Source organism: Papio anubis, chromosome 5, assembly GCF_008728515.1.
Source record: "Papio anubis isolate 15944 chromosome 5, Panubis1.0, whole genome shotgun sequence".
NCBI lineage: Eukaryota > Metazoa > Chordata > Mammalia > Primates > Cercopithecidae > Papio > Papio anubis.
The window spans coordinates 23,840,096-23,852,909 of record NC_044980.1 but is presented as its reverse complement, the minus strand read 5'-3'; the positions used below and the strand labels follow the sequence as shown (position 1 = coordinate 23,852,909).

General features: G+C 32.2%; 1 protein-coding gene across 2 annotated transcripts in view; it reads left to right on the top strand.

Moving 5' to 3' along the window:
* Positions 1 to 12,814, top strand: part of LOC101005841 (cadherin-10) — a 165,267-nt gene that overhangs the window by 47,987 nt on the left and 104,466 nt on the right. For both annotated transcript variants that reach the window (XM_009208195.3, XM_003899529.4), the window contains exon 2: positions 5,572 to 5,925. In XM_009208195.3, the coding sequence (XP_009206459.1) occupies positions 5,695 to 5,925 (231 nt within the window). In that variant the 5' untranslated portion in view covers positions 5,572 to 5,694. The remainder of the gene's footprint in view (positions 1 to 5,571; positions 5,926 to 12,814) is intronic.

Genomic DNA, 12,814 nt, shown 5'->3' with positions numbered 1-12,814 from the left:
CATTCTCCACAGAATGAAATAAATCCTAGCTACAGTAAAATGAGACTTTCAGGAAGTAGCAGGTGCAATGTCACATCTGTATTAGCACTGCTAACTTGCTTGTGGCTCAAATTACATCTGGGACTGTCACATTGGCTGCTGAGTTAAAAAGGTTGCTCAGAGAGTAGCAAGAACTCTTGGATACTATTATTTAGCCTATTAGCAGGAATCTTAGAGATAACAGCCACATGAAGTTATGTGCCTCATTCAACAATCCTCTTTATCCCTGCCATGTGTTTTATCTACCCACTGACCCTAAATTTATATGGTTTATGTCTGGTTTTTCAAATTATCACGTAAAGATGTTAGCGTGTAGTATAGCTGGAGAAGTGTATTACCAGTTTGTGTGCAGGTCACATTCCTGGAGAATAAAACTAATTTCAAATGGTTTTGCTTGAAGGAGAATTTTAATCTGAGAAGAATAGCAAGGACCAGAACTTCTTGGATTCTTTCTGCATTGATAACAATCCTAGCAATGGTTGATAACTTATCTAAGACTATCAAACCTTTGTGTTCTGTATTTCATTCAACAGTGATATATTGATTTCCTTTTTGGTCAATGTCTTATGTGAGTTCTGTCATGTTAAATACAAATAAGATACAGGCATAAAATGGTCCTTGACCTTTTTTGTTAAGAAAAACAAGGCAAGTTTCTTTCTTATTGAAATGTTTTACAAAGAATTATAATATTCAATCCAATTTAAAAATACTTATTTAACACTTTGTATTAATCTCTATATTACTAGCTTTGCACGGAAGACATAAAACCCTGCCTCAAACTTACAGTCTAAACAGAAATACATATGCAGAATACTTAAAAAAGCAATGTAGAATTATACATTATCTATGACAATGGAGCACAGTAGGTAATGTGTAATGAACTCTTGGATAATATGATCAAGCATATGGACTCATATTATTTGAGTCCTTAGTGTAATGCTTTGATTCAATTATCTCACATGGTGCTTTATACTAGATGCATAAAATGGTATCAGCTGAATAAAAAGGAAGTATTTAGTATGCAGTGACTCATTTTAATTGTATAAACACATCTGAAAAATGTTCCTTTATTTCTCAGTGTTGAAATGTTATTAGACTGTATTTGTTCTATGAAACTTTAAAAGGATTAAAATTGTCCATCTATAGGGACTTTTATATCTATAATCTTTAGCATTTTCGATTACTCTTATAAATAATATGTATATTTTTTAAAAGCTGGTAATTAGGTTCCTAATCAACATAATAAATTGACTGAGAAGAACTAATTCCTTTTATTAGCCAAGAATAGATTATAGCTTAATTGATCATCTGTGATGTGTGGAGACTTAATTAGTAATTGAGATGTGCCAAAATGCCCATTATATTATATTCTGTGATGTGCTGTTTTTGGCTGGCTATATAATAAAATTAACAGGTTATAGAGAAAATAATATTTGTGATAAGTATTTCAGATGAATAATGAAAGTCCTGTAATTGTAAAAATGAAATGGGACCCAGTGAGACAAATGCTTTAAAATGCACATATAAAGAAAAACATAGTTTACAGCATGATTAGGAGAAAAATTGCTATCGTATGTACTGTAGCTTGAAGCAAACAAACTCTTCTGGTTAAAAAAAAATATGGTAAAAGGTCTTAGATTATTTAGAAATAATTTTCTGATCTTCTGACTGCAGTCATCGTAAAGCTTATTTTCCCCTCATTGTAGTAGGTTACGTACCTGGGGACTGAAGCACTAAATAGGAAAAAGTTACAAAAACATTCTGAGGATGATTTTAGGTTTGAGGGAGGTCTACAGCTTTGCCAGTCAAAGCACATGGTCCGCCTGCACTGGCATTATAGGTGAACATATGAGAAATGTTGCATCTTATGCCCCACAGTAGACCCGCGGAATGAGAACATAGATATTTAGTAAGTGATCCAGGAGTTGTGAATGTACATTAAAATTGGAGGAGCACTGGTCTAAAGGAAATATGGGATTGCAGAATGGCTAAAGGATGTTTTAATAATTCTTAAAGTTCATGTGATATTCGTATTAAATTATTTTTATATTAAAATAAAGATGTAGTTTTGAAAATATTTTCTGAAAATAAAATTAACTGGAACTGAAATTATAGAATTTCATTAATTGTAGCAATTTTAGTCAGAGAGGTAGTTTAGCAGTAGTTCCAACCCACTTGATTCCTTTCGTTACAATTCCATTAATAATTTCAAGCAAGCACAACAGCTCCCTTATGTAATATTTTTATATTCTAAAATTTAGCTTTTATTTCTCATCATAAATAGCCCAACATATTTAGAGAGGCTTTTATAAATATATCAGTTAATTAAAGAGACATATACTGATACATCTGTATATACCACTTTTTACTGTTGAGAGAAATTCGATACGTTTTAATCACCTGGATATTATTCAGAATTGTATATTAGTGGGGAAATAGTTTATACATATAAGAAGTTACATATCAGGTTTGAAATTAAAACAACTAGAAATACTGCAAAATGATGTTTTAAAACTTACCTGGTTCCAGATACTGAAATGAAATATAAAGTTTTGATGTTAATCTTCCCAGTGATAGACGTGTTCAAAAATTTTAATTGATTTGAGCCTTGGAGAAGTGGGTTTTAGAAAATTAATTTAGCTAACACCCTGTAGGATATATTTTAAATAAGAAAGATTGAGGTTAAGGAAAATGGCTGTTAGTAGTTATTGTATGCTGTTTGCATGAAATGATGATCATTTAAAATAGTGTGATGACAACATTGACAGAAAAAAAGGACAGCTGAGAGCCATGGGGGGTACGGAAAGCAGCAATGCAATATATTGACTGACCATGTAAAAGGTACACTTGGTTGAATGGAAATGCCCAAGATATTCTGTAATTTGAGTTAGGCTACTGGAAGGATGATGATTAGTGATATTTGTAATAAAGTCACAATGTTGTGAAATGTCTCATAGGTAGGCTCCTAGTTACTTTGAACATAACTAGGAAGAACTAACTGCAAAGTAAATGTTAGATTTGTTTCATATAATTTTCTATTTTTATTTAACCATGTCATTGTTTGCAATGTTTCTGTCAAATACTGTAGTCTTTATGTAAAATGTGTTTTAAATATTCTCTAGTTATCTTGCATCAGTATTAAATAATGCATTTTACTGGGGATTCTTCAGGACATTTATCATTAAATATTTGAAACTTGAACAATAACAAAGGAAATGATCTCATGCATTATGTGGGGTTCCAATTATTCAATAGCAACCTTTATAGCTATAGTCCCCACCTACTCTTTTCCGAAACATTGGTGCGTAGGCTTTTCACACTAGGGAAGGTTATAACTGTATTGAAAATGATCACCAATGCATCATAGAATTGCTGACAATTTTTCAAAATGAGAAAAGAGATGAAATGAGAATAACCGTTTCTTCAATAAGTTTTAAAGCTTTTGTAGAAGAAAGCAGAAACCCTCACTTACACAGACTCTCCCCTGCCTCTTGGGGATAGTGTACATTTCTGGAGAATACCGTCCAGCACATCCTAATACATATGAAAGCCCCTATTTTGGTAAATGTTCCTATTACTTAGAATCCAATCAATTTGAGTTTCAGTGCTTTGTGATGTAAGACCATTTTATGCATCAGATAATTTCTAAACTCCAAGTAGAGTATTACATGACATATTGAAATACAATTTCCGTCTATCATGCTGTACATCTTCAAGCATTGTGGACGACTCCACTGTCATTTAATACACTCAAGGGAGACACTGCTTCACTATTAATCTTATTTCCTTGAAACATTTATATTAACTTTTAAATCTTCTTAATAATGAAACAAAAAGTAAAGAGATTGCTAACAAATTACTGTGGATGTAAGCATAAATGTAAAAGCAGGAGTATTTATAATGCAATGCCATATTAGAGAAGTGAAACTCAATCCTTTTGGTTCTCAAATCACTTTTTATAACAAATACTTTATCACATCCTGAAATAAAATCCATACATATTAGGAAAGAAAAGACAATCGACACATACAGAAAATAAAATAAGTATATTCACAATAATATAAATGAAGAATAATATAAAAGTTATTGTAATTCAAAAATATGTATTTCTATACCTAAATGCTTGGGCATAAGAACATATAGCAGGTAAATGGTAGTCAAATGTTTGCATTCACTTGCAATTCATTCATTCATTTATTCATACATTTAAAGTGCTTCTTGAACATCTATTATACACAAGATTCTTTTTTCGGCATTGTGAATACAGTAATGAAGAAAAGAATAAAATTATCTTTCTACATGGGATTGCAGCAGAAAAACGGAGTATGTACACAGTCAATAAATAAATAAATAAATAAATAAATAAACATGTCATATAATGGAACATATGAAATTTCAGGGGTGGTTTTAAAGAAATACCTGAAGGAAACAGAGGATCTAGCTAGGTGAATATCTACAGGAAAATCATTCTAGACATAGAGAACAAGTAGGAAGTTGCTCGTTAAGGAAGGCAGCATGTAAAATGTATTGCATGGTAAAGCAAGAAGGACCCTGTGGCTGGAGAAGAGTCAGTTTAGGGAGATGTGGTGGAGGGTTAAAGTGAAACGTGGTCAGAGAGGTGGCCAGCAGTCATGAAATTGAGTGCAGCATTATTGGACGGACTTTGGTTTCTTTCAAGGGATGAGAAACTGCTGGTGTGTTTTGTGAAGAAAAATGACATGCTATGACTTACATTTTAATAGATTTCTAAGGAAATTTTGTTGAGAAAATAGTGGCAGGGAGGGGGTAGAGAGCAGTCAGTAGGCTGTTACCATAGTCAGCCTCGGGTATAACAGAGTTCTAGACCAGGCAGTAGAGGTAGTTAGAAGCAGACAATCTGCTAGATTTAATTATACTACAAATTGGTTCACTGTAGTAGTGATTATTTTCTACTTAAGGAATCTCTAAGTGTTCCACAGTCCAACCTAACAGGGAAGAGAGGAGAGGTCTTCAAAGGAAGGCATTCCTAGTTTTCTCATTTGTTTTGTTTTGTTTTGTTTTGTTTGTGCCTTTACTTTTACCTCTGAGTAGGATTAAATTTGAAGAAAGTATGCCGCTGTTTAAAAACATTAAAATATAAAATTGCACAACAGAAGGCATGATTCCTGTAGGTTATTTAAATCACAGTTTTGTTTTCAAAATTTTAATTCGTGTTAAATTACTCTGAAAAAAATTGACATGCAGATGAACTATATCTCCTGTTTATACAGGAATGTAATTCCTAAAAACTGTTGAAGTGCCAAAAGAAAAAAAAAAAAGCCTAATAATGCCCTTTCTTTAGGATTTGGTGGAAATAAACATTTACAATATTTTCATAAATTGTGGACATATTGCTAAACAAGTAATATTTCTCAAAACTATTCGTTATTGTATGAAAAATAAAGAAAATGAATGTTTTGGTTGTTATTAACAAACTGTTGTCACTTTGAATTTGAAATGAAAAGTAATAATGATAATGTTGTCAACTAACTTTTTTTGTTTGTTTGTTTGAAGCTTTGGGAAACATGTACAAAACATTGATGAAATGTTGGAAACCAGTTGAAACACAGTAAAATCAACTCGGTAAAATAGGACCGCTTCTCTTCATCTACGTTGGGATTTGTCAAGGAGTGAACTATGACAATATATCAATTTTTGCTACTGTTTCTACTCTGGGTATGCCTGCCACATTTCTGCTCTCCGGAAATAATGTTCAGAAGGACGCCTGTACCACAGCAAAGAATTTTAAGTTCACGTGTACCAAGGAGTGATGGCAAAATTCTCCATCGTCAAAAGCGTGGTTGGATGTGGAATCAGTTTTTCCTACTGGAAGAATATACAGGATCTGATTATCAATACGTAGGCAAGGTAAGTCTGTGTTAAAATGGCACATATTTACATTTGCTCTTTATATATTTTACTGATGAAAATTTGACGGCCATCAAACCATCATTGTTATAAATATGATTCTTTAAATCTCCCTAAAGCATTTTTGTTTACAGAATACAAATTCTAATGTGATAAAAACTGTGGAATGAATATAACATGATAAATGCATACATTTATTTATTTAAATTAATTCTGCCAATAACTTATGAATTAAAGAGGTACTCGAAACTGCGATTTTAGTATTTATGGTTAGAAAGCAATGATAGTGAGAAAGCTGTATGTAAATACGGTCATTTAAATGACAATGCATATGTGTATATGTATATTTCACATTGCTATTGAGTTCAGTGAGGAAGCAAAAACATTTCAAAGTTGTTTAATCTTCTACAGAACAAGAAAGCAAATGTGAACAAGAAAGCAAAATATGATTCAAGGACAAAAATGTTGCTTATTATAAGAAAATTTATTCTAGGTATGAATGTTATTTATTTTTCTTAGGCCACACTATGGGTGCATTTGTATAAAGAAAAACAAATAGGAAGAAAAGCAGGTAAAAATAGTTTAGTTATTCCAATATGAGGTGGACAGAGGAGAGTTTTCATTCTACAGAGTTATAAATTTAGTGAGGACAATTAGTTGTGATTGGGAATGAAATGAAAAGCTTAACATAAAAGCACTAATGAATGCTTTTATACACTAGGTTGTATTAAGTTCAAATTTTCTTTCTTGACACGATCTGAATCTAATTGAAGTCAGATAATGCCTTAGTTGACTTGAGAGCTTAAGAAGAAATTCATTTAATAGCCAATATTATTACCTTTATAGATAGTCTACGAGAATATGTCAAAGAAATAAAAGGAAATTAAGCACACTAACATAAATCACACGTTAACACTACACAATTATGATGGACACATTACTGCATTGCCAACTTTTGCATTAACCTTAACTGTGATATCTTCATTGGAATAATTAAAATGGTGCAAAAGCTTTTTTCTTCTAAAAATCCTATTTTTGAGACAACATTTTCATTGATTTTGAAACACTGATATGTTTTGTCATATTGCAATCATTTCAGACCTTTTAAAATATTTGGTAAAATGAGAAAGATGAGGTTAAATATCATATTGACTAGAAAGAAAAGGAAAAGAAACAACACCCTAAGGAATCTTACCAGAAAGCACAGAGTAGCAAGCTTTTCACAGATCTCATTGATTGAAAGCCTGGGAATAGAGAGTGAAGGTTGCTCTCATAGACAACTTTTAGTTTATGAAACTAACTGCGTAAAAATATAATAATTGAAATCTGGGCTGTAGAAACTCTAAATAGTTTTCTTTGGTTCTTCCTGTACATAGCAGTTAGCTTGTTTGCATCTATTTCCCTTCATCTAGTACTTTATGATGATCTAATAAATGTTGGTAAATTGAATTATCATCATTACATACTCTCTCATTATAGTCAAGCTACTTCTTATTTACTTTGTATTTTTATCTCATAAAATATCAACACCTTGACATCAAGAACTGTACTTCATATCTCTTAGAGCAGTGAGAGAGTGTTAAGCTCTTAGAGTAGATCTTAATAACTATTTAGCTGATTGAATTAACCTGAGTCATATTACACTGAATTCCCTCTGCCATCTGGTGGCATTTGGCTCTTTGGCAGAGAAGACTAGTCTAGAAATTTTAATCACTGAAGACCATTAAGTTGGTAAATTTAAGATATACGCATCTTGATATACAACTCAAATTTTATGCTTCCTACTCTGCTTTATGAAAACAAATTAGAAAACTCTTTAATGAGTATTGGTGTAAGAAATTTGTGAATGTGTTCACCAGTTCTTTTCCATATAGACTGTGCTGAACTGCTAGAGTAACAGAAATGATTTAGGTGTTATAACTCTCCGACTTCTCTGAGTCTTTTAATGGCCAGAGTATCTAGATTTTAGTTCACATTTCAATCAATTTTGTAGTTTCCATGGTGTATTCATGTCATAATCTGTGAAACAGATGCTTTAACATTTTTTGTCTATACTATAGTATTGTATTAATTACCTTATTATTTGTATTACATTAATTACTGGTACAATTAAAATATTATTTAAGAGATAAGACAGTGTGGCGATTCCTCAAGGATCTAGAACTAGAAATACCATTTGACCCAGCCATCCCATTACTGGGTATATACAAGGATTATAAATCATGCTGCTGTAAAGACACATGCACACATATGTTTATTGCAGCACTATTCACAATATCAAAGACTTGGAACAAACCCAAATGTCCATCACTGACAGACTCGATTAAGAAAATGTGACACATATACACCATGGAGTACTATGCAACCATAAAAAAGGATGAATTCATGTCCTTTGTAGGGACATGGATACAGCTGGAAACCATCATTCTCAGCAAACTATCACAAGAACAGAAAACTAAACACCGCATGTTCTCACTCACAGGTGGGAATTGAACAATGAGAACACTTGGACACAGGGTGGGGAACATCACACACGGGCACCTGTCATGGGTGGGGGGGACGGGGGAGGAGGGAGGAATAGCATTAGGAGATATACCTAATGTAAATGATGAGTTAATGGGTGCAGCACACCAACAGGGCACATGTATACATGTGTAACAAACCTGCACATTGTGCACATGCACCCTAGAACTCAAAGTATAATAAAAAATTTTAAAAAAAGAGATAAACATGCAGATGAAGATATGCCAAAAAGGCAATGTTTATGATATTTTAATAAACAAACATTTTGATAAATATAACTTGAGGCTAAAATATATTTTCCTTGTGAAGTATACAAGACTTAAAATCCCCCACATATTCTCTCCATCATTATTTGTAAGGAATTTATCATATAGTCATATTTTCTTTCAGAAATTATTCTTCCAGTTTGTATATCCTTTAAGTAGGCGTGTGATATGGTGATAAGTGTTTCAATGCCTCTGGGTTGGTTTAGATGTTGGAGTAATATGTGTTCCAATCACTAGACATATGAAAACACAGTGACAGATATCTCTCTATATGGGGAATATTTTGGGAGCTCACAAAGCACTCTCCCACTAGCGATGGAGAGGCTTACACTGGTTTGATGAGGACAAGACTAGAAAGCACCTGTGTGGAGCAGAAGAAAAAAATTTTTAAATATCCATACAATTAGCTAACCAGACCCTAGGAAGAATTGATGCCTATAATTTCTCAGATAGAAACCTATTACTGCTATGTGGTTAAAGCAAAATGAAAAAACCATTACTGCTCATTGGGTTAAAGCAAAGAGGAACTTAACAAAACATACAACTGTTAATCAGAAAATCTAGGATGTGGCATTTTTTTTGCCACTGTCTCTTGGCCTTCTCTGAACTTCTCTTGACCTTCATTTACTTATCCATGAAATCAAAGGGCATGATTATAATGTATTATATACACTAATGCACTAACATTATATATACTAAATAATTTCTATTATTGTACTCACTTCTAATAATGTTACATTATAAATATAAATTATATGTGTATTTAAAAACTCATTTAGAAAAAAAATCAAGAGAGGGAGAGAGAGAAGGAAAGGAGAGGAGTAAAGCCCATTGGCTAATTGTCACTGCCACAACTCCTTTTGTTTTGTAAGAAACAAAGTCAACCGTACTCAATTCAAAACATTTATTTGTTGAGTTCGCCATAAAAAGAAACATTTTCTGGTAAATCATTCTGTTAAATACATTCTAAACAAAAGCATATTTCGCGTAAGAGCTTTCTTTTTCCATTTTTTCCGTGATCTAATCATAACACTGACCTTTAAGAATCTTCCTGTATACTGGAATTTATTGGAATATGTGGATATTTCCTGTATACTTACTCCCCTCTCTTTATCTTCCAAGGCAAGAGCTTCACATGTTGAACTTCAAGGAACCTACTTTTGAAATATGTTACCTCCATAGTGAAACCTTCTGTAAATATTTTAAAATTTCCAAATTTAAATTCAAGGAACATTGTGTTTATAAACTCCTATTTTTTATTAGTTTAATTTTTTTTACATGTAGTTTCTAGTCAGTTTCCTATTGCTCAATCCAGTTGGGTTGAGGAGATAATTTCAAATTCCTCAGCTTCCATATCTTCAAATCTAAAGTAAATAATGATATTAAACTGTAAAGTCTTGAATTTACTTTTAGTTGTAATAAATATGCAGTTCTAAGCAAATCACTAATTTTATATTTCCTGCACAAACTTTGTCTATATTTTATATGATAATTAGTCTCAGGTGGTAAAAAAGCCTGTTAAAAATAGATTTTAATCAAAACCAAAAATTGAGAAAAATCCCAAAACACCAAAAAATAAAAAATAAAAAATAAAAAAATAACATAGAGGGGCAACCATAAATCTTATTCTAAGTCATTATAGTAAAATCTCTCTTGCCTTTTCCTAACAGTTCTACCTAATTTTATTTCTTCATGGGTTCTTACTTCTAAATATGCTCTCAATACTTCTAAATATGCTCTCAATTATATTCTTCCCTTCAGAGTTACCATTACTGTTTGTTTCCCACAGTGTAGACTTCTGACAAGACCTCCTGACCTCCTGTTTATGTCCAATCTTAAAGCATATGTTTTTCTCCAGTCTCGTGGTCATCCTTCTCTATAGACTTGTCGGCTCCAAACACCCACTATGCATGAAGTATATATTCCTTCTTTCAGTAAATATGTGGAGGACCTTCTAGGTACCACTCTGGTATTATGCACACAGTAGGGAAAATATAAGCTCTCTGCTCACAAAGTGCCGGCCTTTAAGAAAGAGAACAAATACTAAGAATAACAGCAAGTTATGGGCCTCTTTTGTCTCAAATATAACACAGACTCCACAACCAAGAATAAAACAATAGTCGACAAATATTCCCATGTTCTGTTTCTGCAGTACTTGTAAATACAGTGAAAATGAAACAGTTTGGGGGTTTTTTACTGTATGAATCAATGTTACTAAATGTTAAGATTGAAGACTCAAAAAGCATGCTTTTATTGTTTTATTGATCTGTTTATTCCTTGGGAACGTATTTTTGATGTGAAATACCTCATAAGGAAATTATAATTGAGAATTTCTAGAGGATCTCTCTGAAAGTGTAAAAACTGATCCATGAGAGACTAACTCAAATTTAAATATCAGTAAAGCCCAGAAATAGCAACTGCGTCCACCATATTAGACTGCATCCCTTTTACTCTTGATAATACGGACACAGTCATGTCAACTGGCCGCAGCTGGAGAAGGAGTAGCTGGAACGAAGTTGGAGGAGAAGCTGTTCTGACCTCCACCACTTCAAACTTCCTAGGCTAAAATAAATCTCAATTGCACAAGTGGACAATCTTTACATTATATGAGAGTTCAGTATGTAGAAAACACTCTATTTGATAATTGAAATGAGACTGTTCTTGAGACTAAATGTTCCCAAGTGATTAAAAAAAAATTATCCAAACATGACCAAAACGACCTACATAAAAAACAACTGTTTACTAAATATAAACCTGCTTTTAGTGATTAGATGGGGTAGGGGGATATAGGGATTTTGGGACACAGTTATTTTTTATTTGAACCGTGTCCATTGCAACCATATAATGAATAGAATATGAAAACATAAATGCATTAGTAAATTTTTCTTAGAGAAAGTCCTGGAAAACATTAATCAGGTTGATGTGATATACATTGACAGAGACTCCTTTGGATTAAATGATTATAAATATCTTCCTGATGAGTGGACATTTGCATGAATATAGACATTATTTCTTTAATATGTAAAGACCACACAAACACACAAAATGTAAACCTGTATTAAAATCTCTAGGGACTTCAAGTAAGAAGTAATAAAAGCATTTGTAAATAGAGGCATGACTTGCAGAAAACCGTGATAATTTTCAGAGCAGACCACCTCTTTGTTTTTAGTTCTCAGAATGCATACAATGTATGTATCTCTGCATACAATATTTTAGCTAGCAGTTAGGTAGGGAAAATACATCTTCAAATCTCACTATATCATTTTAACAAAATATTCAGGAAAATCCTGAATGTGTAAATTTTGCACTCATAATTCTCCATCACAAATTTGAAAAACTTTATTCAATCAAAATATCCAAAGTAAAATAAAACATTTATATCTATAATTTAGCCAATCATTTTTCAAATGCAGAATTTTTAAAATATGTAGTCAAGAATGAAGATTATATGAAAATGGAGTCAGTGATTTTTAGTAAAAGTGCAAGAGAAATCTCAGTAAATGAAAACTGTATTAAATCTCACATAAATTTTGCTCTGTAGAAGTTATCTCAATATAATTTGTCAATAACAAGTAAGTACATATATAATAGCAATGAAGCATGGTTATTGTTAATATGATATTATGAATTACTAGAGCTCTGTCATTTTCTTTCTTGGAGGCAATATATAATTATATGTTCAATTAAATTTTATACCCATTGTATTGAAGAATAATGCTCTTTTCTGTAAAGTAACTGAAAGAGAGGGATGTATGTTAATGTGTTTGCTCATCAATATCTCATACTTGGCATATGTTCATATATTCAGGTTCTCACTTGTTTCATAGGAAAGCATGAATAGGAGGGAGCCCTTTAATAGGTTTCCTAAAGTAAATTCTTAAATATTCACTTCATATAAATTCTTAAATATTCACTTCACTAAACGTCTACATCCATTTTATTAAAGAATATGGGCTATCTTACTGTTTTATTATTATTATTGTTATTAATCACTGAACTGTGTTCCATGACTCCTAGTAATTTTAATTAAGAGTTAACATGACTGGATGCGATGGCTCTCGCCCGTAATCCCAGCACTTTGGGAGGCCGAGACGGATGGA